Source organism: Ambystoma mexicanum, chromosome 14 (assembly GCF_040938575.1).
Source record: "Ambystoma mexicanum isolate Mex_15411 chromosome 14, UKY_AmexF1_1, whole genome shotgun sequence".
NCBI lineage: Eukaryota > Metazoa > Chordata > Amphibia > Caudata > Ambystomatidae > Ambystoma > Ambystoma mexicanum.
The window spans coordinates 544,208,092-544,235,417 of NC_090940.1; the positions used below are offsets into that span (position 1 = coordinate 544,208,092).

Below are 27,326 nucleotides of genomic sequence, written 5' to 3' on the forward strand. Positions count from 1 at the left end.
AGCTTTTCAGTTGAACTTTCCAACTTTATCTTCCAAAACATCTTCCTTCTCGAGCTCTCCGCTCATCCACCTCCAACTCTCTGAGGGTCAGCCGCTTCTCCAAGCAAAGAGTTGGGGGCGAATCTATCTCCTCGGTTGGTGCCTTCCCTCTGGAACAGCCTCCCTGCCTCTCTCAAACTTCAGCGGTACCACCTCTGGTTCCAGAAGCAACTCAAGACCTTCCTTTTCGCTTCCGTGTTTCTCTATTTCCCTACCCTGCTGATGCACCTGACTGCTGTGCGCACTTCTGAACCCGTGCCCAGGCTGCTGCATGTCCCAACGCCCTTGCAAAGCCTCTAGGCTCCCCAGCACTTAAGGAGCTGTATCTGCAACCCTACAGTCCATCTTGCTGCACTTATGAACCACCCCCTGACTGCACTTTGTGAATTAACTGCACTTTCCCCATCCCCTCCCCTATGGCACTTCTCCCCTTCCCTCTTCCCCGCACTTGCGCAATCTGAATGTCGCTAACATCTGGTTCTAGCACATTCCTGAATGTTCCACGTTGCAAAAGTAAAAGGGCGGGAGGCTCTACTTCCCTGTAGCTGCACCCACGCTTTGGCACTCACTACCGGCTCACATTAGGAATGAGCAATTGCACCAACGTTTCAAGAAAATTATCAAAATCTGGCTCTTTGCCAAATTTGACTAAGATCTTAACCAAAGCCGTCATCGTCTCTGAACATGTTGTAACTTAATGTTTGTATGTAACCTGAATCCTAAGACTGTAACAAGTCAAGCTCTTAAGTAACCAACGCCGTGATACCCTTGGGTTTGGGCATGTAACAAATAAAATTAATAAATAAATGGAGCTAAACTGAAGCAGAACTTTCACAACTTTGTTATCTTTCAGTTCCTAGACTTTGTACCAAAACACATTGAGTGTGTCAGTGCCCAAAGCAGAGGGTGACCCCTCAACATGAAGTGTTCCATAAGCCGCAAGTGTCTATCTACCTGAAGGCAAATCTCCAGGCAGACTACATGTTGTGCCATTTCCCAACAGTCTTAATTATTTTTAAGGATTTAAAGAATTTTTATTTACCATCTCCCTTCTGGAAACATGCGCTGCAGCAGCTTTTAATCAGTTCCGTCGCCATCGGTGCCCACCTGAGGTATCGGAAGAGTCCAATCCGAAATGTGTCAGCTCAGGATCCAGCGCTCGTGCCACCTGTGAAGAAAAGAAAAAGGAATCAGAGGAAATCACCAACTTGGCCCAAGGTATGTTGTCCCGTTTATCCAGATTAATTTCCACTCAGAGATCAACCTGTACAAATCACGGCGTGCACAAACCCCTGAAATCGGTCTATATCGGGGTTGTCCAACTCCAGGCCACGAGGGCTGGATCCATGTCGGGTTTTCAGGATACCCATCATTAATATTCATGAGAAAATTTGCATACAATGATTCTAAATATGTGCACATTTTTCCTCATGAATATTAATGAGGCATATCCTGAAAACCCGCCAGGATCACGGCCCTTGAGGCCCAGAGTTGGATAACCCTGGTCTAGATGGTCCGATGAATGCCGATACTGACGCATATGCCAGATGTGGATTTGTTCACCCCCGTTCTTGAAGAAAATGTGCATACTCTTGGAAGCATTCAGTGCACATGTGCAAAGCAAATATTCCAAGAAATAAAAATAAATTGTTTTCCTGGTGCTTCTGACAGATTCCATTGCACATGACATCAGAGGAGCACTGGCAAGTCACAAATCTGGTTTTCTATGCTCACCAACTCAGAGTGCCGGTATTCCTGCAGGCATGGGCAAACTCTATTTTGATTGGTCAATGGATAGTTTCAGTTAGAAATGGCACCCAACCATACCTATCCCACCGACCTGTCCCCTTTAGCACAAGTACAAATCAGGCATCACATTCAGTGCTTCTACGTGAATGATTTATCCGCGTCCGGAGCCGATTATACGCTGCATGGAACTAATCATCGACCACCTCATACTGGTCACATATGCCTCACATGCTTTCTTATTAATAAGCGAACAGTGCCAGGCCTGATGCTTAAACTCACAATTTGGAGTCATTTTTAACGGCTCCCTCTAATACGGACCCAACATCGAAACCCGTCCTAGAATGGCCTTTGCTTCCTCAATATTCCCAAGAGGCCCTCATGGATATTTACCTCCCACCCACTGCAAACATGCTCATCTACGCACTGTGTCAACCTCTGCCAAGTCTACTCCAGGATCTCACTAACCCGCCTGACCGCCAGTTAACCACACAGAACCAACCTTCTCTACGGTCACAGAGAACTTCATCAGGATTTTCACTGCCTGCAACCTTCCCCAGCCCTCGAATCTCTGCGAAGGGCACCGTGGGATCTCCCTCAAACTGCCTCAATGCCTACACGATCCTCAATGATACAGCCTCATCCTAATATCTCTTATTATACTGCATTATCTACTACACGCTCAACGATACAGCCTCATCCTAACATCTCTTATTATACTGTATCATCTACTACATGCTCAACGATACAGCCTCATCCTAACATCTCTTATTATACTGCATTATCTACTACGCGCTGTCATGAACTACAGAACACACCCCTTTTGGACTTCCTGGTCCTTGTCTCAACGGGGCTTACACTCCCTTGTACTCCCAACATGGCCGTCCACTGTGAAACACCTTCCTCGCTCTACGCCTTGGACGTAGCGTGTTCTATTAAATGACCACGCCTCCCGCGGCTTCGCACGTCTCAATGCTATTGCGAAGTAGCGACCAGACGTGTGCTCTGTAGCTCACGGTATTGTTTTCCTTGCTTCTTTCCAGCCAACCCCTTTCTGAGTCCCTTTCCTTCCTTTCTTGATTCCTGGACTCGTGTGCTAGTAGCGCACTCTGTAAATTTCCCGGATTCCTGGATGTTTGCATCCCGGAACTTTGAACGCACGCTGGAGTCGGAAGAGACTCGTGCAGCCTTATTCAAGACTCGATCCGTCTGCAAGAAGGCATTGATCAAGAAATCCAGCAAAGATCGAACTCAGGTGAGAAGGGGGGAACTCCTTAACAGTTTGAGACGCCACCCGACCGAACTCGATATGGACGTGGAAGCGGCCGTCCAGGACCTGATGCGTGGCATGCAAGAGCTATCAACCGAGGTGCAGAATCTAAAGGCGGAAAACGCCGCTCTCAAACAATTAGTTCTATCCCGTGATTCTGCCACAAAAGAAAGTGTGTTGCTGGGCGGCATAGTGGACAAATACGATGGGTCGGCAAAAACCCTTCGCGGATTCCTGGATTCATGTTTGGTCCGCTTTACTTTTAAGCCCTACTACTTTTCAACTCCCAGGGCTAAGGTGGGGTTCATAATTTCCCACCTTTCAGGAAACGCCTTAACCTGGGCTACGCCCCTCATTAATTCCGGCAATGCTCTCCTAGACGATTATGATGGCTTCATACAAGCCCTTAAGACCATGTTTGACCATCCAGAGCAGGTCTATAGTGCCGAGGAACGCCTGTTAGACCTTCAGCAAGGATCCCAGAATATGCTCACCTATGTTACCCGTTTCAAGCAATTAGTCAAGGAAGCTGATTGGTCCCCTGAGGCGAGTTTTACCCTTTTCAGGAGAGGACTGAATGAGGAGATTAAGGATGAGTTGGCCAGAGTGGCTCGCCCAAACTCATTCCAGGCACTAATGGACCTTGCCATGCAAATAGATTTCCGTATCCAGGAAAGGAAGGCAGAGAAGAAGAAATCCAGAGGTAATCCTCTGAAGCTGTCCTTTGAGAGTACCACCAAGACGGACACAAACCCAGGCTCAGTCTCTGAACCAGAACCCATGCAGATAGGAGCCTTCCGTGGACCTATATCCCCGCAAGAAAGGATGAGAAGGATTCATACGGGGTTGTGCATGCATTGTGCTTCAGACAAACACTTGGTTAGGGAGTGTCCTCTAGCCCCTCCTCGGCATTCGGGAGTTGTTTGTATTTGTATTTGTATTTTGTATTTTATTTATTTGTATAGCGCAAACCAGGCCCGGAGGCTACCGGGCGCATATCTTGAAAGCAATGGTTACATAAATTGCATACAGTGATTATATATCAGTCAATAAATATAGCATAGAAGTAGGCATAGGTAAGTAGTACAGCGATACATGGTTTGTCGAATAGTACATCCATACACAGTTTATTGCATCATGTTTTCAGAGTGTAGCTTGGGCATTGGTAGTGACTAGCCAACATTTGGCTCTATGTTTGAATAGGTTGAGGGAGGGGAGGTTTCTGATAGTCAAGGGGACAGCGTTACACAATTTGGCTGCCAGGACTGGGAAGCTGGCTCCACCAGCTGTTTGGAGCTTGTATCTAGGTATCAGTAGGCTCTGGTTCAGGGTAGATCTAAGTGAGCGAGCTGGGGTGTGTAGCGTGAAACGTGTGGAGAGATAAGTGGGGGCCAGGTTATTCATGCATTTGTAGGTTAGGGCAAGCGATTTTAGTGCGATCCTTTGGGTGACTGACAACCAATGAAGGTTCTTCCTGGTATCCGAAATGTGTGCAGATCTGGGAATGTTGAGGGCTGCCCTGATGGCGTTATTTTGTGTGATCTGCAGCTTGTCTAGGTTACCCTGATTAGTGCCCTGGTACAGTGCATTGCAGTAGTCCAGTTTGGACATGACCAGGGTCCTAGCAAGGGTAGTGCAGTTGTGCGTGGAAAGAAAAGGACGACATGCTGTGATCAGCTTGCAGGTATAGGCGGCGCCGGCGGCCGCAACTGCATTTGTTTGTCTGTGAAGGGAGAGGGTGCAATCGAGGTAGATTCCCAACGTTTTGGTATCTTTGGAGACTTTTATTAGATTTCCATCGATGTTAAAGGAACTGAACATAGGGTTCAGCTTGTTTAGTCTTTGCTGAGTACCTACAATGAGGAGCTCTGTCTTGTCATCATTGAGACAGAGCTCATGTTGGGCCATCCATGTTTGAATGACATGGTAAACGTCATTTAAGGCTTTTGAATCTACTGTGTAGTCACCCGTGATGGAGATGAGTATCTGGGTGTCATCAGCATAATTTGTGTAGGTGACACCCAGATAGTCAAGCACATCAAATAAGGGTTTAGTAAATACATTATAGAGGGTGGGGGATACACACGAACCTTGGGGGACTCCGCAAGGGACTGGTGCAGGGTCAGCTGCCGAGGTGGATGAGAATACCCTCATCTGTCTGTTATCCAAGAAGGATTGAATCCAGTTAGTGGCCATGTCGGAGAAGTGAGCTGCAGTTTTCAGGTGGTGACAGAGGATTTGGTGATTAACCAGATCGAAGGCAGCCGATAAGTCTAAAAGTAGTAAGAGGGCTAGTTTCCCTTTGTCTTTGAGATCCTCAATTTGGGTTTTGAGATCGAGGAGGGCTGTCTCCGTGCCGTGCTTCGGTCTGAAGCTGGATTGTCTCGTACCTAGTAGGTTGTTTGATTCCAGATAGTTCTGTATCTGAAGGTAGGCTGCTCTATCTAGGATTTTTAGCAGAAATGGGACAGTTGTGATGGGCCTGTAATTGGTTGGAACCTCCGGGTCTAAGGTGTTTTTTTTAGGAGAGGAATGACCCAAGCATCCTTCAGGTTATTGGGGACCACTCCCGATTGAAAGGAAGCGTTGTTAGTCATCATATTCCGTACGAGACACGAAGCACCATGCAGCTGGTGGAAGCAATCGACGGAAGACCCCTCTCTTCAGGACCCATAAGCCTGCAGACAAAAGAGATCCAGCTTTCCATAAACCATCACCAAGAGCGGATTACATTCGACATCATTAAGTCAGCTCATTACCCCATGGTTTTGGGTATGCCCTGGTTACAGAAGCACAATCCGTATATCAATTGGACAGCAGGATCACTATTCCTAGGCTCAGAGTTTTGTATGTCCCACTGTCTATTCCTGGATCCCTCCTCGACACCCTCCTAAAGAACCACTAAGAGACCAGCAAACACCACTCATGGTTTCCAATATCATACAAGTCCCAGAGGCCTATCAGGGATATGCTGATGTATTTTCAACTGCCATAGTCCAGGCCATAGCCCCTCACAGACCTGAAGACTGTGCAGATCCCTGATACAGATCCCTCAGCAGTGATTCCCTTTGGCAGAATGTTCATCCTTTCCGAACCAGAGAAAAAGACCCTCCGAGAATACCTGGATACCAACCTTGAAAACGGCACCATAAGACCCTCAAAATCTCCAGCGGTTGCTTCGTTGTTCTTTGTTCCCAAGAAGGACACCAAGGAACTCAGACCTTGCCTCGACTATCATGGCTTAAATCAATGCACCCTCAAAGATCGGTACCCACTGCCCCTGATCTCGGATATCCTGGAAGCTGTGAGAGGTGCCGTAATATTCACGAAGTTGGATCTCCGGGGTGCCTATCATTTGATCCGTGTCCGGGAAGGAGACGAATGGAAAACAGCCTTTAGAACACTCTTTGGTCACTATGAATATCTAGTCATGCCCTTTGGACTAGCTAATGCCCCGCAGTTTTTCAACGTTTTATGGATAGGCTATTTTCTGATATGTTATTCCTCTTCGTCATTGTCTATCTGGATGACATATTGATCTTTTCCAAGGATCCTCTAAAGCATGAAGAACATGTAAAGGCAGTATTACAACGACTCTGTGAACACAAACTTTTAGCCAAACCCGAAAAAATGCTTGTTTCACGTTACTTCTGTCACTACCTAGGATTCATCCTTAGCCCAGAAGGAATTGGTATGGACCCTTCAAAGGTAAAGGCCATACTGGCATGGCCCGCTCCCACGTCCGTGAAACAAGTTCATTCCTTCCTGGGGCTTGCCAACTTCTACCGGAAGTTCATTTCTACCTTTTCCGAGATTGTTCAGCCGATCGTTGCCCTCTTGAAGAAAGACAGCCCCTTTATCTGGTCTACACCGCAAGATAAGACATTCCAACGTTTAAAGACAGAGTTCACGCAAGCCCCCATCTTGGCCCAACCCGACATAAATCGGCCATTCCTAGTGGAAACGGATGCCTCTAACTAGGCCATAGGAGCGGTCTTGAAGCAGGAACACCCCATTGCTTACCTCTCACGAACCCAGACTCCTAGTGAGACACATTACTTCATCCTGGAAAAGGAACTGTTAGCCATCCGCCAAGCCTTCACTGAATGGCGACATCTACTTCTGGGTGCTAGATATCCAATTCAGGTCCGCACGGACCATCGGAATATTCAAATTCTGCAGTCGTTGGAGTGCAGGAACAGTCGTCGGGCGCATTGGGCCTACTTCTTTGCCCAGTACCAATACCAAATCACTCATGTTCCCGGATCACAAAACCTGATTGCTGACGCCTTATCTCGACGTCCTGACTATGTAGCTACTGAAGACAAGGCCTATCCTAAGATGTTTCTCCACATGATCTTTGTAGCTCAAGCAGTCAACCTCCTGGAAGAAATTCGAGTGCAAACCCAATCCTCTGACCTCTGGAAGGATATTTCAAGGAAGAATCCATGGAACCTAAGAGTTAAGGAAGGATATTTATTCAAGGAAAAGGCACTGGTCATTCCTACACAGAAATTACAACAAAGAATAATAAACCTCTGTCATGATACCCTTCACTCGGACATCGTGGCATACTCAACACCCTCCGTCTCATACAAAGACAGTTTTGGTGGCCTGGAATGAAGACCAACGTACTGCAGTACATCAAAGCTTGTACTATCTGCAGTCAAATTAAACATGATAACAAGACACCGGCGGGTCTTCTACTGCAACCTACACTGCCAACAAGGCCATGGGAATTCATTGCTACAGACGTCATTGTGGAATTACCACCTTCCCAAGGATACACAACCATCATGGTTACCATAGACTTGTTCATTCATATGGCTCATTTTACACCTCTGTGTAAGCTACCAACCTCGTCCGAGCTTGCTGGAATCTTCCTGGAACACATATTCCATTTACATGGACTTCCTTCCAAGATCATATCTGATTGAGGACCTCAAAACGTCTCTCAATTCTGGAAACATCTCTGTCGCATTTTGGGAATCCAATGCGCCCTCTCATCTGGTTATCATCCCCAAACCAACGGGGCCACAGAATGTGCTAATCAGACCCTGGAGAGTATCTTCGATGTTTCGCCACCAAGGTTCAGGATGACTGGTCGCTCCTGATACCCGTGGCTGAATTTGCCTACAACAATTCCGATCATTCAGCACTTAAGACCAGTCCCTTTTATTGTAGCCAAGGTTTCCATCCATTGGTTCTACCCTCTGTTCTCCTTCATCCTACACCAGTAGCTACTGTCGACTCCTGGATAGAAACCCTCATCAACGTACACCAGGAGGCCAAAGAAAACTTAGAGAGGGCCAGAACACAAACTAAGAGGTATGCAGATTCCAAAAGAAGACCAGGTCCTTCTTATGCAATTGGTGATCAAGTCTGGTTGTCCTCGAAATTACTACCCCGACATCTACGGCCAAACAAGTTGGCCCTCGGTACTATGGTCCATTTCCCATCAAGGAAATTATCAATCCAGTTTCATACCGGATCAGACTATCAGACTCCTGGAAGAAAATTCACCCAGTATTTCACACATCCTTATTAAAACCCTACACCCAATCTTCCTGGAAATCCTGCCGACCTCCTCCTCTGCTGGTCGACAACCAATTGGAATAGGAAGTATCCCGAATATGTGACTCCAGGTATAAACGGGGTCAGCTTCAATACCTGGTTGAATGGAAAGGATATCCTCCTAGTGAAAGAACCTGGGAACCACTTTCTAATCTCAAGGCCCCTCGACTGCTCAGAAGATTTCACCTTATACACCTAGGCAAACCCAGAGGAACGGGTCTTCGGAGGAGGCATGCTGTCATGAACTACAGAACACGCCCCTTTTGGACTTCCTGGTCCTTGTCTCAATGGGGCTTACACTCCCTTGTATTCCCAACATGGCTGTCCACTGTGAAACACCTTCCTCGCTCTACACCTTGGACATAGCGTGTTATATTAATAGACCACGCCTCCCGTGGCTCCGCGCGTCTCAATGCTATTGCGAAGTAGCGGCCAGACGTGTGCTCCGTAGCTCGCAGTATTTTTTCCTTGCTTCTTTCCAGCCAACCCCTTTCCTAGTCCCTTTCCTTCCTTTCTTGGTTCCTGGACTCGTGTGCTAGTAGCGCACTCTGTAAATTTCCCGGATTCCTGGATCTTTGCATCCCAGAACTTTGAACGCACGCTGGAGTCGGAAGAGACTTGTGCAGCCTTATTCAAGACTCGATCCGTCCGCAAGAAGGCATCAATCAAGAAATCCAGCAAAGTTCGAACTCAGGTGAGAAGGGGGGAACTCCTTGACACACGCTCAACGATACAGCCTCATCCTAACATCTCTTATTATGCTGCATTATCTACTACACGCTCAACGATACAGCCTCATCCCAATATCTCTTATTATCTACTACACGCTCAACGATACAGCCCCATCCTAACATCTCTTATTGTACTGCATTATCTACTACACGCTCAACGATACAGCCTCATCCCAATATCTCTTAGTATACTGCATTATCTACTACACGCTCAACAATACAGCCTCATCCCAATATCTCTTATTATAGTATATTATCTACTACACGCTCAACGATACAGCCTCATCTTAATATCTCTTATTATACTGCATTATCTACTACACGCTCAACGATACAGCCTCATTTTAATATCTCTTATTATACTGCATTATCTACTACACGCTAGACGATACAGCCTCATCGTAATGTCTCTTATTATACCGCATCATCTACTACACACGTTTAATCTTTCATATTAACTACTTCCAATGTCTCCTCTTTTCCCCATGAACAGCTTATCAATTTCAATCCTGCTGCTGCCACCTACAACTGGAAAACCCCTTAAACATTCCCAGTTTCCCAGCCCAATATTCCATACCATCTTGAATTCTGTTGCTAAACCCAATCTCCTCCCTAAAGCCATGAACCTCTCACAAGGTAATCGGATTGCAGCCTCTTCACCCCAAACTGTTCAAGGTCCTCATTGTGTCTACAACATCTACATGCATTTCGGTCTATCTTTTAAATAGTTACTTTTGTTTAGGCCCTTTCAAGAGAAGGGACTCTATTCACTCATTCATCGATTTCTCAATGGTGGAACTTCATTGAACTACTGGCTGCGTTCAGGGTTGTCATTTAGAAGTCGCCTCTGCGACCCCTGAGGACTCCCTTGCTACCCCAAAAAAAAAAAGTAAACATTTCTTTTCTTTTTTTTTGTTTACATTAAATTGAGGTTCCTGGGCTGTGGGCAGCAGCATGTGGCTCTTTGTTTCTGGATTAGCTGGTTTTCGGATAGCTATAGCCATTAAGATAGCTCAGTGGGTTGAGCACTTGCTGCTGCAATGCGTGTGCGATCTGAAGGTTCGACCCCCGGCAAGGTCAACTCAGCCTTTCATCCTACTGGGGTTGATAAATGAGTACCAACACAGGCTGGGTAATATTGTATGTTAGGGAGAATTCTCTCTTTAGGCTGAATTTCCTAACCTAGTGAATCCCCCAGCAGCTTTGCTGGATTTCTGGAGTTTGTTTTTTTCCTCCTGCCAAGAGTGAGACTCTTTTTCTCCCACTCTTGGACATGATTTATGGTGTTCCTTTGACTGCTTATGTGTTTTATGGGCTATGGGGTCCTTTACTCCATAGGGTCTCATGTGTTTTTACTATGTGTGTTACACAGCACCCTCCGTGCAGTAACACAGGGGTGTCATAGTGACACCCCACCATAGACTCCATACCCTGGGATTGACTACTGTCTCCCAGGGCATGTAAAGTCACCATTGGCTTTACTAGTCCCAAATTATTAACAGAAACCAGTACAAACCATCATATTGCGGACGTACTGGTCAGGGCAATTCGATTGCCCCGGGGTCTGTTAGTCGAGGGGGCACGTCTCCGTCCCCCCTGATCGAGTTTTGGCTGGTGGCAGTGGAAACTACTTTTTATATTCGACCGCGAATATTTTCCTATGGGATTTTCCCATTGTTCGAGGCTACCAACTTTAATTATTTAATTCTCATAGTCTCGAACATACTGCCGGTTTATTTAATTAATATTAATTCTCCGATTGGTATTTTTTGCCAAGACTCGATTCTAAAATGGCGTTTGTGTTCTCTTCTGTGACTCCAACCCAAGTCGAGCCCTTCTCCACAGCAGCCTCCAAAAGTGGTGCCACTCTGTCTGGGTACCATGGTAACTCAATTCGCACTCTTGTGTGATTGGCCCAAGTGGTGAGCCGGCCGGCTCACCACTTAGCATGTTTGATTGACAGCTAGGCTGAGTGAATGGGGGTATGCTGCATACTGGAACTTCAGAAGTCGCCACAGGACCTGAGAATCCGGAGAGGGAGAAGCTGAGCCGACCTACCACGACGACACCACCGGTGGAGCCCTGCGGAAACGACTCACCACTTCCCGACGACAGAGAAGATCTCCTGGCTGGAGAGGCTTCTTCCCTTGACTGGTGGGCACAACCAGTTTACCTTCTTTTTTTCACACCCCAGACCGGTTTGTGGTCGAACTGCCTGTGCCAAGCACCCCGGCGGCCGGATAGTCACTTACCACAGAACCGCGAATCAACGGACCGCTCCTTGTACCTGAGAAACTCAGCGGCTGGTTTCTTCCCTGGCAGTGCAACGGGCTCCTGTCTTCCTCCACGACGAGATCCTCTCTTCCCCCGGACGAAGCACCGACTTGCATCCGCTGACAGGAACAACTGCCCCCGCTGGAGTGTTCTCACCACTTTAAGGTACCGTGTCCGCTAGGCCTCCCTTTCTAAAGATTGCTACAAGGTAATAATAACCCCTTAACCTTCTGGCCTGGGCTGGCCGCCTTGACCATCTAACTGGTCCCTTTCTCTTGGTCCAACTCTTTCCGAACTGATTGCGAGACTTTTTGGCACTTTGAACCGTGTGACCTTGGACACATTTCGACCGGAGCCTCTTAAAGTGGGTCTGGCCTTGTTAACTTTGACTTTACGGTTTTAACCTGCCTTCTTCTCCTACTGTGTTCTTCCGAAAGTGTTGGGATTTGTTTCTATCTCTGCTCTGCCTTTCTCTCCCTTTTAAACCGGTTGATTAGAGTGCCATCTACGTTAAGCGCTCACCGCTGTCTGAAAATAAGTGGGGCGTTACTTAAGACTTGTCTAACTAATCGTTGAAGGGAGTGTATATCTTTTAGGACTGTGTTTTTGAACTGCTTGATATTAGTGCCTGTGTGTTTTTCTAGATGTGGTTTCAAATAAATAATTATATCTCTTTTACACCAAGCCCTGGTCAGTGTTTACTTGTTCTATTGTGTTCTCTTGACCTATTGTGAATACTCTGTATACTGCCTAACTCTTCTTGAGGGAGGTCTGACTGCTCAGCCACAGCTATCAAGTGAATCTGTGTGGTACAGACTGCTACCAAGTGGGTTTACTGCCAAACACCTGTATTCTTAAATCTTTTGCAGTGGTCCCAGAGGGAACTGCACAGGTTTCTGCCTAACACTGGTGTACAGCGGTGGGATTTGTATTGAGTATACACTTTAGAGTGCTCGTTGAACACTGTAGGACAACTAACCACAGAGCTTAGCACTAAAAAGCTGATTTTCTAACTATGTCTGCTATGGAGAGTTATACCCTAGAATCATTGTCTGCCAAAACTGCTGATTGCTTAAAAGTATTGTGTAGACATAAGAATCTCACTGAGAAGGGCAAGAAAATGGAACTTATAGAAAGATTGTTAGAAAAACAAAGTCTGGGTGGTACAGAGGAATCTACCCCCCAGCAAATGTAGAAAACAGTGATGGTATTGATCTGAATCAAAGTCTTGAGAATGAGACAGAAGGGGAAAGTGAACCTAATGAAGTTAGCCACTCTGAGCCTCTGTCTGCCTTACCTACTGTACCTACTGGGCCTATACCAGGTCCTACATGTAACCCTGCTTATTTTGAACTTGAAAAAATGAATCTTGAATTAGAGTACAAACGTTTTATTGCTCAACCTGAAAGAAACCAAGAGCTAGAGTTCAGAAGAATGAATGCCCAATCTGAGCAGAAGCAAGCTGAGTTAAGACTCAGAGAAATAGAGCTTAATCATGAATTAGAAATGAAAAAGTTGTCTGTGGAAAATGCTTCTCTCCCCTCTGGTTCTTCTAGGAGTTCCAGTCCCAAAAGACCCCGGATGCCTAAAGAATTAGTGGGTATGTATGAACCTAGATTGGATGTGTTGGATTGGTTGAAAATGTTTGAGTATTATCATGGGCTCCAGGACATCACAGGGAATGAGTTACTCCCCTTGGTGTTCTCTAGGCTTCCCCCTGTTGCAACTGATGTGGTAATGGAGTTGGGGGAGGTGGATAAGAAGGATTATGAATGTGTGAAACTAGCTTTGATAGCTAGATTTGGGAAGACCCCTTCCCAGTACCTTAAGAGGTTTAGGACCCTCAAAAAGCATGATGGTACCCCTTGGGCTACCTGGGTGAGTGAAAGTTTGAAAAACTTAGAGAGATGGATTAAGGGTTACAGAGTTAAAACTTAGGAAGGAATGAAGAATCTTGTAATGGAGTCAATTTATGATGCCTGCTCTCCTGAGCTCAGACAGCACTTGGCGCCAAACCAGAAGGACGTCAGAACAAGCCACCATTCCAGAAAGCATTTGGTAAATGCTTTGTTTGTGGCTCTACTGACCATGTGGAAGGAGATCCCAGATGTAAGGGTAAACCTTCAGGGGTCCAGCTTGTCTCCTTAGCCTTTGCTCCAGAGGAGGAAGTACAAATGGCAAGTGGAAACTTTCTATTACTGGCTGATGAACCCATTGGAGTCTCAGCCAGTGTTTCTTTAGTGTCTGTGGGTTTTCCCCTTTCATTTGCATTAACCATCTCAAGGGTTGGTGGTCAGTCTGAATGACAAAAGTACATTATGTACAAGTATGGCCTAAACTACTTCAGCGCCCACACAATAGCAAAACACTCTCGTTCAATGGTTGCCCATCTTGTTTCAGGATCCTTCAGTTTTCTACTGATGAAGCAAATGGGGTGCTTCCTACCTTTCCCATCCAGTTGACTGAGGACTGCACCTATTCCTACATTTGAAGCATCTGTCTGCACAATGAAAGTTTGGTGATAGTCAGGAGCTCTGAGTACTGGGGCTTGGCAAAGAGCCTTTTTCAGGGTTTCAAAGGCCTGATTGTATTCCTCATTCCACCTAACCTTTTTAGGGAATTTAGGAGAGGAGATGACGTTCAGTGGAGAAGCTATGGACCCATAGTTCTCAATGAAATTCCTGTAATACCCAGTGAGACCTAAGAAGACTCTCACCTGGGTCTGAGTAGTAGGTGTTGTCCAATTTTGCACAGCTTCAATCTTACTGGGCAAAGACCTTATTTCTCCACCTCCTACCTCATGTCCAAGGTAGACCACTTTACTCTGTCCAATCTGGCATTTACTTGCCTTTATGGTCAGATTGGCCATTCCAAGAGCCTGCAAAACATATCTCAGGTGGTCAACATGTTCTTCCCAGGATTTGCTGAACACTGCTATGCCATCCAAGTATGCCATGCAGAAGTCCTCCATCCCATTCAGAACCTGGTTTACCATCCTTTGAAACGTAGCAGGTGCATTTTTCAATCCAAAAGGCATAACCTTAAACTGGTATAAGCCAACTGGGGTAGAAAATGCAGTTTTCTCCTTGGCATGGTCTGTCAGGGCTATTTGCCAATAGCCTGACGTCAAGTCAAATGTGCTGAGGAACTTGGCTGCACCAAGTCTATCCACCAACTCATCTGTCCTTGGCAAAGGGTGGGCATCAGTCTTAGTGACTGCATTAAGAGCTCTGTAATCCACACAGAATCTAAGTTCTTTAGATCCTGCCTTTGGTACTAATACGACTGGGCTAGACCATGGACTAGTAGAGGGCTCTATTACCCCGAGATCAAGCATCTTGTTGACCTCACCTTTGATGTGGGTTCTTACATTCTCTGACATTCGATATCTCTGCTTTTGACTGGCAGACAGTCACCAGTGAGTATGTCATGCTATCCCCAAGGGGTCAAGCCTGGTGAAAGTGAGAACAGAGAGGCAAACTGATTTAACATAGATTTGCACTCTTCCTGTTGCTCAGGTGTCACATTTGAAGAGAGATTTACTCCTTCAATCTTTTCGTCTAAAGGTAAGCCTCTAAGGAGATCAGGAAGAGCTTCACTCTCTTCTTCTTCCTCTGATGATGCTAGAAGCAAAGCTCCTACATCAGGTCTGGAGACATACGCTTTTAGCCTGTTGGTGTGGAAGACTGTCGGAGCCTCCTTGGGGTTGCCCAAGTCCACCAAATAGTTGACCTCTCCAAGTTTACCCACGACTTTGAAGGGTCCCATCCATTTGTCTTGCAAGGCCCTCTGCCTTATTGGAATCATAACGAGAACTAGCTGGTCCTGAGTAAACTCGACCATGTTAGCCGTTTGGTCATGCCAGTGCTTGACCAATACTTGTCCAGCTTTCAAGTTATCACTTGCTTCTGCCATCATTTGTGACATTCTCCTCCGGAGACCTATCACATAGTCAGTCACTCTGACTGGCTTGGGGGAAGGAGCACTCTCCAACCCCTCCTTGATCAGGGCCAATGGACCTCTGACCGGATGACTATAAAGAAGTTCAAAGGGAGAATAACCTACTCCCTCCTGAGGGACTTCTCTATAAGCAAAGAGAAGGCATGGCAGTAGAAGGTCCCACTTTCTTTTAAGGGGGTCCTCTAAAGCACCTATCATGCTCTTCATGGTTCTGTTGAACCTTTCAACCAGCCCATTTGTCTGAGGGTGGTATGCGGTTGAGAACTTGTAAGTAACTCTGCAGGTTTTCGACATGGCTTTCAAGTAGTGGGACATAAAATTTGACCCCCTGTCAGAGATTACTTCCTTAGGAAACCCAACCCTGGTAAAAATATCAAGGAGGGCCTTAGCCACAGCCGGAGCTGTAACAGTCCTCATAGGAATTGCCTCAGGGTATCTAGTAGCATGGTCTACTACAAGTATAAACCTGTTGCCTGAGGAAGTTGGAGGATCAAGGGGACCAACGATGTCAATCCCTACTCTCTCAAATGGGACTCCCACAACTGGGAGAGGCACTAAAGGTGCCACATTCTTGAAGCCAACCGTACCAGGAGTCTGGCAGGTGTGGCAGCTCCTGCAGTATTTATCTACTTCAGCCCCCATCTTTGGCCAATAAAAGTAGAGTGAGAGCCTTTCCTTAGTCTTCTTGAAACTCAAGTGACCAGCCAAAGGAATCTCATGGGCTAACTGCAAGAACTGTGGTCTGTTCTCTTGGGGTACTACAAGTCGTTTGTTGTCCCCAGGTGCAGACTCGGTTGGTTCACTGTAGAAGAGGCCATCTTCCCAGTGTAACCTATATTTCCCAGGGTCTTGCCCTTCAGCCTGAGCATCTCCCTGGTGGCGAAGACCTTCCAGAGTTGGACATTCTTTCTGTTCCTTACTGAAGTCTGCCCTGTTGGGTCCACCTTCTGCCAGTAAAGACTGCAGCTCAGGATGGTCAACAGGATCCAGATCTCCAATGAGTTCCTGGCCTTCCACTAGCTCTTCTTCAGAGTCTAGTTCAACCACACAGGATTGTACCTCCCTCTCAGCCTCAGCTGGTGGGGGAGTTACTGGTGTAACCTTGGACAACCTAGGGGAAGTCCTTGTTGGCTGAACTGGAGTGCTGGCTGTGAGGTTCTTTTTAGAAGTTTTAGGTTTCCCTTTTTCTTCTATTTTCTTGGAGAGAGCAGCTGACATCTCCAGTGGAGCAGAATCGGAGGTCTGGGGGTGTGTGACACTACTCCAAGAGTTTTCAAGTCATTACCCAGCAGAACCCTTCCTGGCACCTCACTTTGTATGCTGACAGGTATCTTCACAGTCATGTCATTACACTGGTAATTGGGGAAGCATCAGCACAGGCCCTCCAGCTAACTTGGTGAGGCATTTGGGTGCCTTAGCAACATCCTCAGCCTGAAAAAACGATTTGTCCACCACAGTTATGCTGGCCCCAGTGTCCCTAATGGCAGGAGTCTCCTGACCATTCACCTGGACACTGTCCTTATAATACTCTTTAGTATTATCTGGGATAGAATTATAGACATCTAGGTTCTGTTGTTCCCACAGACCCAGGGACACTAAATAAACACTGGCTGAGACTCCAATGGGTTCATCAGCCAGTAATAGAAAGTTTCCACTTGCCATTTGTACTTCCTCCTCTGGAGCGAAGGCTAAGGAGACAAGCTGGACCCCCGAAGGTTTACCCTTACATCTGGGATCTCCTTTCACATGGTCAGTAGAGCCACAAAGCATTTACCAAATGCTTTCTGGAATGGTGGCTTGTTCTGACCTCCTTCTGGTTTGGCACCAGAAGGTACACTAGCCTGATTTGGTTTCCCTTGTGGCTTACCCTTTTGGTTCTGTTTGGGGCCCTCTTTGGAATTGGAATTATTAGAATTCTCTTTGGAGTCCTTTTTCGGCTGTTTTCCCTCATCCTTTTTCTGAGTAGCCCCAGACTTCTTGTGAGTGGCCCTGTTGGGAACCCACAAGTCAGCAGCCTTAGCTAACTTCTTGGAATCTAATTCCTTTGAATCAGCCAAGTGCTGTCTGAGCTCAGGAGAGCAGGCATCATAAATTGACTCCAACATTATAAGATTCTTCATTCCTTCCTAAGTGTTAACTCTGTAACCCTTAATCCATCCCTCTAAGTTTTTCAAACTTTCACTCACCCAGGTAGCCCAAGGGGTACCATCATGCTTTTTGAGGGTCCTAAACCTCTTAAGGTACTGGGAAGGGGTCTTCCCAAATCTAGCTATCAAAGCTAGTTTCACACATTCATAATCCTTCTTATCCACCTCCCCCAACTCCATTACCACATCAGTTGCAACAGGGGGAAGCCTAGAGAACAACCAGGGGAGTAACTCATTCCCTGTGATGTCCTGGAGCCCATGATTATACTCAAACATTTTCAACCAATCCAACACATCCAATCTAGGTTCATACATACCCACTAATTCTTTAGGCATCCGGGACCACTGCAAAAGATTTAAGACTACAGGTGTTTGGCAGTAAACCCACTTGGTAGCAGTCTGTACCACACAGATTCACTTGGTAGCTGTGGCTGAGCAGTCATACTTCCCTCAAGAAGAGTTAGGCAGTATACAGAGTATTCACAATAGGTCAAGAGAACACAATAGAACAAGTAAACACTGACCAGGGCTTGGTGTAAAAGAGATGTAATTATTTATTTGAAACCACATATAGAAAAACACACAAGCACTAATATCAAGCAGTTCAAAAACACGGTCACTAAAAGATATACACTCCCTTCAACGATTAGTTAGACAAGTCTTAAGTAAAGCCCCACTTATTTTCAGACAGGGGTGAGCACTTAACGTAGATGGCACTCTAATCAACCGGTTTAAAAGGGAGAGAAAGGCAGAGCAAAGATAGATACAGACCCCAACACTTTCGGAAGAACACAGTAGGAGAAGAAGGCAGGTTAAAACCCGTAAAGTCAAAGTTAACAAGACCGGACCCACATTAAGAGGCTCTGGTCGAAATGTGTCCAAGGTCACACGGTTCAAAGTGCCAAAAAGACTCGCAATCAGTTCGGAAAGAGTTGGACCAAGAGAAAGGGACCAGTTAGATGGTCAAGGCACCAGCCCAGTCCAGAAGGTTGAGGGGTTATTATTACCTTGTAGCAATCTTTAGAAAGGGAGGCCTGGCGGACACGGTACCTTAAAGTGGTGAGAACACTCCAGCGGGGCAGTTGTTCCTGGCAGCGGATGCAAGTCGGTGCTTCGTCCGGGGGAAGAGAGGATCTCGTTGCGGAGGAAGACAGGAGTCCGTTGCACTGCCAGGGAAGAAACCAGCCGCGGAATTTCTCAGGTACAAGGAGCGGTCCGTTGATTCGCGGTTCAGTGGTAAGTGGCTATCCAGTGGCCGGGGTGTTTGGCACGGGCAGTTCGACCACAAACCGGTCTGGGGTGCGAAGAAAAGAAGGTAAACTGGTTGTGCCCACCAGTCAGGGGAAGAAGCCTCTCCAGCCAGGAGATCTTTTCTGTCGTCAGGAAGTGGTGAGTCGGTTCTGCAGGGCTCCACCGGTGGTGTCGTCGTGGTAGGTCGGCTCAGCTTCTCCCTCGTCGGATTCTCAGGTCCTGTGGCGACTTCTGAAGTTCCTGTCCCCAAAGCCCTGCTTTTATGCAGCATACCCCCATTCACTCAGCCTAGCTGTCAATCAAACATGCTAAGTGGTGAGCCGGCCGGCCCACCACTTGGGCCAATCACACAAGAGTGCGACTTGAGTTACCAAGGTAACTCAGTCCAGGGTGCCTAAACCCCCTCCCACACCCCCTGTGGTACCCAGACAGAGTGGCACCACTTTTGGAGGCTTCTGTGGAGAAGCCTGCCAAAAAGTGGAACAAAGGGCTCGACTTGGGTTGGAGTCACAGAAGAGAACACAAACGCCATTTTAGAATCGAGTCTTGGCAAAAAATACCAACCGGAGAATTAATATTAATTAAATAAACCGGCGGTATGTTCGAGGCTATGCGAATTAAATAATTAAAGTTGGTAGCCTCGAACAATGGGAAAATCCCATAGGAAAATATTTGCGGTCGAATATAAAAAGTAGTTTCCACTGCCACCAGCCAAAACTCGATCAGGGGGGACGTAGACGTGCCCCCTCGACTAACAGACCCCGGGGCAATCGAATTGCCCCGACCAGTACATCCACAATATGATGGTTTGTACTGGTTTCTGTTAATAATTTGTGACTAGTAAACCCAATGGTGACTTTACATGCCCTGGGAGACAGTAGTCAATCCCAGGGTATGGAGTCTATGGTGGGGTGTCACTATGACACCCCTGTGTTACTGCACGGAGGGTGCTGTGTAGCACACATAGTAAAAACACATGAGACCCTTTGGAGTAAAGGACCCCATAGCCCATAAAACACATAAGCAGTCAAAGGAACACCATAATCATGTCCAAGAGTGGGAGAAAAAGAGTCTCACTCTTGGCAGGAGAAAAAAACAAACTCCAGAAATCCAGCAAAGCTGCTGGGGGACTCACTAGGTTAGGAAATTCAGCCTAAAGAGAGAATTCTCCCTAACACTGCTCAGAAGCTTCGCCACACAAGCCATCATTATTATTATTATTATTATTATCATTATTATTAGGGTATTTACTGAGCACAGATCTGGCTTCGGGGAGCAACGGAGCGCTTTACAATCATAAATCATGCTCAGTACAATCTAACTTCTTGCCGGGCCCCCTTTCCTCTATCTAGAGCAGGGATCTGCAACCTGCGTCTCTCCAGATGTTTTGGGCTACAACTCTCCATTGGCTTTTCTGGATAGGGATGATGGTAGTTGTTATCCAAAACACCCAGAGAGCCAGAGGTTGTGGACGTCTGATCTAGAATGACCACTGGCTGCTCCCTTTTTCTACACTGCTTTTGTTCTTGATTTTGTGTAGGGGTCCACCCTTACCCACATCTTCCAGGGCATAGAAACGGTGCCCTATATGGCTATATCTGCTCTTTTGCAACCTACTCTTGCAGTACGTCCTGATGTTAATCAGTCAGTAGATGCTCATTTATATTGTCATGTGATCCTGGCTTGTTAATGCCACTGACCACCTGGCTGTGCTGACTACCAGATGTGCAGCCTGCCGCGGAACTTCGGAGCCATGGTTTTCAGGCAAACTCAAAGCTATTACACTGGAGGGGGAGGCAACTGGAACTTCGCTGGCGCTCTTCCTACTCATACACCGACCGAAAAACTATATTATCACAATCAAATTTCTCCTCACTGTTGAGAGTAAAATTAATACCCTCTATGGTAATGTCTCTAAACATTCAGTTGATTACACTCCCTCTACTGTGTTGCTTCTCCCCTTCATTGCCCTTCCTCGAGATCCCCTCTTGTCTTCTTTCCTTGTTCCTTGAAGAGATGATTTGAAACATCTTCTGGACAGTCTTAAGTTTGGTTCTGCTACTCATCCCATTCCAACCAATAGGATTTCTTCTGTCTCAGGGATTTTCACAGCCCAGTCTACTGAGCTCATGAGAAGGCATCATGACTACTATATTAAAATCTGCTACTCTCATCCTTCGGCCTTACAAAATCCAATCGACCCCTTCGTCCCTTCTAATTGCCGATCTATTTCTCTTGTTGCTTCTATATTTACCTATTTGAGTTTGCCTTTACTCTGATATTTTCTTTCAATTTTCTTTTGTTGATTAAAGCACAGACCTAGCTCGGGAGCAGCGGAGCGCTGTACCGAGTGTGGGTAGCCAACATTTCGGCTGGTATCTTTAAACAGAAGCGCAGTACAGCGAGTTGAGGTCTGTGTGTCGGTATATGCGTCCATTGGAAATCGTCCTTGGTCAGGTGTTGTTGACAAAGCCACGTTTTGAGAGATTTGTGAAACTGGAGAATTGTGGTGGCATTCTGAGGCGCAACAAATTTCTGGAAGGAATCAATGCATTGGATACATTCCAGACTAGATTTCATCGAGCTAGAGGAATTGAACCAGTGCTGGTGTCCCCTCTTGATGATCTCAAACTGACATTAGACCAAGGCAGTGTCGCATCCCTGGGAGATTTGTCAGCTGTGTTTGATACGGGCGATCATTCCATCATATTGCACTACTTGACCAGTACAGGGAAGGATGGGATTGCCACCGGGACACTTGTGTGGGTTCATTCCTTCTTCACTGACGATTCTAGTCGGTCTCTACATGAAAGTTCTCATCCAATCTTCGGTTCCTTGCGCTGTGAAGTACCACAAAGGTATTCTCTCGCCCATCTCCTCAACTATGTCCAAGTCCACCTGTTAGCCCATCTTATTCACGAGTTGGGATACAATGTATACTCTTTTGCAAAGGGCACCTATGTCCTGTCTGGCTGGATCGGGACCTTGATGCCCCTCCCGCTTATAGAATGGGATGGTTGCAGTCAACCGTTGGATGGTACAGAATTGTGTGAACCTCAACATTGACAAGATAGAGTTGACAATTAGGGGGTTTCTATCTGGGCCCAGCAGTTCTGGCCCTTTGAGATTGCCCGGCACCTGTCCTCTGAGTCTCAGTACATACCGTGGGGGTTCTCTTTTGACTGGTACTTCTCGCCGATTCTTTGATTCATTGTACGATTCCTTGATCCTCATTAATTTCAAATAGGAAGACAGCATAGGAAACTTAATTTTAGTTTACTTTGAATCAACCACTTATTTCCCATCTAGGACGGTATGTTGGCATCGATGGAATGAATCAAGAATCAATCCTGGTCAGGGCACTGGCAGAAGCAATAGATGACCTCAGTGACATTAGCATAATTGTGAAACTGCACCGCAAGTGGATGCAGGCATTGGTGTTAAGGTTGCACGCATATAGTAAATAGGAATGTTGGTACACACGATCCCTGATGGACTCAACAGAACATCAGAATGGGATCAGAAGGTATCTTACCCACAGTCACCCTGACCATCTATTGCTCAGAAAAGAGTTGAGCCTGATCTCTTGAGCATCCCCACCACCTCCTAAATGTCTACAAGGTGCAAGGAGTGACCCACAGTGTTGGATCCAGGCCAGGGGCAGCAGATACATTTTCTGTGGGAAGATAAAGAGATCTAAATGCTCTCTTGTAAGACATGCAAAGATCAAATTGGACTTCCTCGGATTCCGAATCACAATGTGTGGTCAGAGTGTTTGCACGCGAGTTACTTCTAGCGGAAACATCAAGGTGGTTATGGGCATAGGATTCAAAGTGTTAAATGGGCGTTGGCATCTTGGCACTGAGAGGGAATTCCGGCGATAGGGACAATCTATCTGGGAGATAGGAAGGTTTTCAGTCTTTAATGGAATGAAATGATCAATGGCTCTAATATCAGGAGTGGGCTAAGGTAGAAATAGCTCTGCCGCCTTAAGATGAAAAAACACTGGATCGAGTAGAGCACATAGCGTGGTCTGATGTCATTAAAGAGAAACCGGGGCTCAGTGACATGAAGGATGCGATAAGCAAGGACTTCGGAATACAACTCGCTGTCGCATGGGCAGCCAAGGAGGTGTGGCCAGCAAGATGGAAGAGTCGGTACGAAAAGCGACACCTGGCCCAAGGTTGGCCGCACTGTTCTGGATCATCAGACGTTTAGGAAGAACGCAAGAAGTTCAAGATGAAGCCAAGTCCATCATTTAGACGCGAAGATAACCAGTAGAGATGGTGGATGCTCTAGATAGAATTGGAAGGAAAGAAAGAACGTTTTCAGGATTTTCATAGAAAAGAAACGGTCCTTGATCACAGCATTAAATGGTGAGATGTGACCTTTAGCCTCACCACTGAGTGAAGCATAAGCCTGTCAGTTCTACAGGGCTGCGGATCCCGCACTGTCGGGGTCATAAGAGGAGAGAATAGCTCATGGGCAACGCACTCGCCTTGGTAGCAAAATGACGCGGAACAACACGGGTTCGATCCCCGGGTCCACGCTTAGAAACCTCTGGGTATTATAACCAATTATATTATTATAAGAGGAGAGGAAAGGGAGATGAAATCTGCGTGTAGCCCCCGGCAGGGTCCCATCTTCAGGCCGAATTGAATACCCGGCCTGGGTCCAGGCCACAGGGCGAAGACCTGCTTAAAGGCCTCCTGCAGAGTTCTGGAGATAGCCAATTCTGGGACACCTGACATGTGACTGGCTCCTCCCAGCCATGCCATCTTTCTATGGGCCCTGTTTGTTTGTAAAGTTGGGATTTTCCTGCCCGTCAGTGCCAGATCCTCCGACGTCACTGGTCGGTCTTCAAACTCGTGCCCGGAGGGATCTAGGTGGATTGAAACGACTTCAAAAAGATAACCTTGAGTGATCCGGCGGTTTCCAGGCTACGCCAGGGCTGTTTTGTGGCTGTGTGTTTGTCTTTCCAATTGTAGAGTTTTCCATTTGTACTTACGCTACTTCAATATTTGAAAGTCAACTCGAACAGCGTTATATAAACAGTACGGCAGGCTCTGCACAGAAAGATGGAAAAGGGGGCGCTAAAGGAATGTGCTCAAAGCAATTGCTTATTTACATCCCTCTCGCGTCCTGTAATTTTCAGGTCTGTAGTGTGTCAAAATATTTAGATGCGCTTCTTATATGGCTGTATTGGTCTGGTTGCAAGATATTGCGGAATAGGGGAAAAAGAATGTCACGTTTCATAAAGTAACTCCTTCAAGTAACAAAGAAACAGTTTGTTTTGGCTTTTTGGTGGTGCTTTAGCGCCACCTAGAAGCCAAAACGATTGAAATGGAATGCATTTAGGAGGGAGGCGGGAATGTAAGGGACATAGCGTGTGTGTGTGTGTTAGTTTGCCTTTCACTCATCCATTGACCACACACACACATAGCCATGCTTACCTCTGTGGCCATGTCCACCCAATACCTGACTCTCCCTGTCCAAAACACACCCTCCTGGGATCTTTTTGAGTTAGTTCTATCACGCGGTAACATTAACGTTTGCACTGATAGGGGAATCCAATTCTACCCCTAAAATATTTTTTCCTTGGAGTTCATGGCTTCACTGAAGCTGTCAAGGTGCTTGTGGTGCAATAAAAATGGCTTAACCAAGTGAGCCGTCAACTCCTTGATTTATAAAGAATGTGTGTCCTTGCATCTGTTCCTTGCACTGACGTCCTGTTAAAAACAAGCTTTGGTAAAGCCAACAGCTTTAGCTTGTGTACCGGTGCTAGATGGGTATTTGCCAGACGCTGACATCATATGCTCAGATACTCACACCATTTCCACCTGTTGCCATTTTAGGGTCACGTAGTACCATTATAAAAAAAATGCCTAGCAAATGCCAATGCATGTGCCAAAGTCAGAAATAAGGCGTTGCCAGTGTTTCTTGTTTGCCTCCCAGGTTATCGTCACTGCTTCCATGGGGGAGCCCCTTACCATGAGGCCAGGGTGGTGAAGCGGCTACCCGATAGTCCCCCTGGGGTGGTACTCAGTGGGTGGATCTCATGGGAGGGGAAACACACTTTGGGACAGGGGAAAACCATATCGGGAGAACGTGTATCCCCGCCAATCAACTGACCCTAGACACCCTCCCTACAATAACCCCACCTCTCCTTCACCTCCTCTCTCTCCACCCCTGCCCTCATTTACCATGTACTTTTTTATGCCAGCAAAAGTAGAGCACTGAAACGAGAAAGATCAAATCATAACTCACTCAGTACTGAGACGAGGAGGAGGCGCGGAGTAGTACAGAATACTTACCAGAACCACTTTGCCCATTCTAGTGGTTCTCAACAGCCAATTCGAAGAAGCGTGTTAAAAGTAACGAAGGACTTGAAGTTTCAAGCCCGCCTAGGAGGAACGGTGAGACGGAGAACACTCAAGGAAGAAGAAAGGCTGATCGGGGAGCCGAGCAATGAGAACGTTTCTGTACAGCTGGTCCAGTGTGCAAGGACAGCGTGGTGAGCAGCAGAGAAGATGCTCCTGGCATTCCCTTAAGGTGAGCCGCAATGGAGGAACGGACCTACGCCGACGAGAGTGAAGTAGATACGGCAGAGCCGTCGACTACCGCGAAGGAGAGAAGGAAGCAGGGGAAGCACCACCGCTGACGGCAGGTGCATGGAACATCCCAAGAACATCGCAGGCCACAAAACAAGGTACGCGGATGAACAGCGAGGCGCCAGGTGCCCTGTAAAATGGCAGAGACAGTCCAAGAGGGCTAGTAAGCCCCCAGAGGCACATTAATGGGTCTGAGAACCTAGAAAAGGTAAAATGACATTCAGAGGAGTATTGGCGGAACCCTGCCTCGCAATTCTGAGACCCACACCCATATAACGAGAACTGTGAAAGTGATGGACAGTATATGCAGTACTTGGCTGATGAGTAAACCAAGTCTGTATGTGACGCCATAGCTTGGGAGTGAATCCCGGCTGTTCTTCTTTGTTGCAGTACCTGGTGGGAGGAAACCAGGACTGCCAACTAGGGTCAGGGACCCACCACAGCTTGGAAGTGCATCCAGCTGTTCTTCTTCATTGCAGTCCCTGGTAGAAGGAAAACCAGGTCTGCCCACCAGGGTCAAGGACCCACTCCAGTTTGGAATCACATCTAAAATCTAAAATAAAATTTGTGCAAATGTGCCGTGCGAAAAGGAACCAGCTCTGCCAATCAAGGTCGGGGACCCAGGGACAGAAAAGAAACCTAAGAAGCGCCAATGGAGTTTCCCCCAACAATTGTTGAACTTTACAACATGCCTGACCAAGGCCAGGGAAGGGAGATATTCCCCAATGCTTCAAGGTCTGAAGATTCCAGAACTGGCTTTTGTCCAGGGGAAGGGTACCACTCCCTTTGGGCTGCAAAACCTCTATTTTTGTTTAGTTTACAGGGTGTGAGAGACAGAGCTAGGATTCTGACATTGAACATTGGGACTTTTGCTTTGGACATTCTGACACTAGTTATTTCAGTTGAGCCAGGGAAACCCCTTTTAGAGCTAGGGCAAGATAAGGTTTTCTTTTCCTTTTTGCACTTGAATTAAAGTTTCTAATAACCACCATGACCACACTGTGTCAGAGTCTTACTCCTGCACCCTTGCAGCCTCCATGACATTGTATTTTTATTTATTTGAAGAACAGTAACCTCAGTTACTTGGTCACACTGACACTTGTAGTGCACCCGATTGAGCAAATAGTGGTAGTTTGACCCTCCAGAAAGATTTAAGTGCCTGTACGTTGGTTTTGTTTGTAACATAACCAGGACTAACCAAGTAAACCATTCTTTAAAATTAAAGTTTCAGAACAGGACGACTATTGTAACTCAGTGTACACAGGACGCAACATTACACTTGAAGAGTCACACCCAAGAGAGAACTCCTCGATGCAGCCCATTCCGATAAGGACATTTAAGGCTCCACAAGACACATAAATGGCATCATAGGCGTTAACAAGTAAGACCTAGAAAAATAAATGCTGGGGTTATCCATCATAATCTTTCACGGTGCGACTTCTATGAACTATTCCGTCCATCTGTCCCTCCCGTGCAACACCTTCTCACGTCACCATTTCATCATCCCACCACCTCATGAAGGTCACCCAAAATGCATTCAATCTTCCGGGTTGGCTTCCTTCTTCTATGAAACATCAACCTCTCATGTGACCATCAGAGGTTCATTTATACAACCCAATCCCATGCGATCTTTATCTATTTCATGGATCAATAAAGCACCTGTGGCCAAAAAAGGCATCTAAGCGCTAGTAGCATGAAGGGAAAAGCAAAGAGTTGTATCTTT

General features: G+C 46.6%; 1 protein-coding gene across 3 annotated transcripts in view; it reads right to left on the bottom strand.

Annotated features, from left to right (window-relative positions):
* The window catches only part of TC2N (tandem C2 domains, nuclear), a 305,672-nt gene that overhangs the window by 217,885 nt on the left and 60,461 nt on the right, over positions 1 to 27,326 (bottom strand). For 2 of the 3 annotated variants that reach the window (XM_069637837.1, XM_069637838.1), the window contains exon 2: positions 1,082 to 1,207. The exons of the other annotated variant lie outside the window; for it this stretch is intronic. In XM_069637837.1, the coding sequence (XP_069493938.1) occupies positions 1,082 to 1,136 (55 nt within the window). In that variant the 5' untranslated portion in view covers positions 1,137 to 1,207. The remainder of the gene's footprint in view (positions 1 to 1,081; positions 1,208 to 27,326) is intronic. 3 annotated transcript variants of the gene reach the window in all.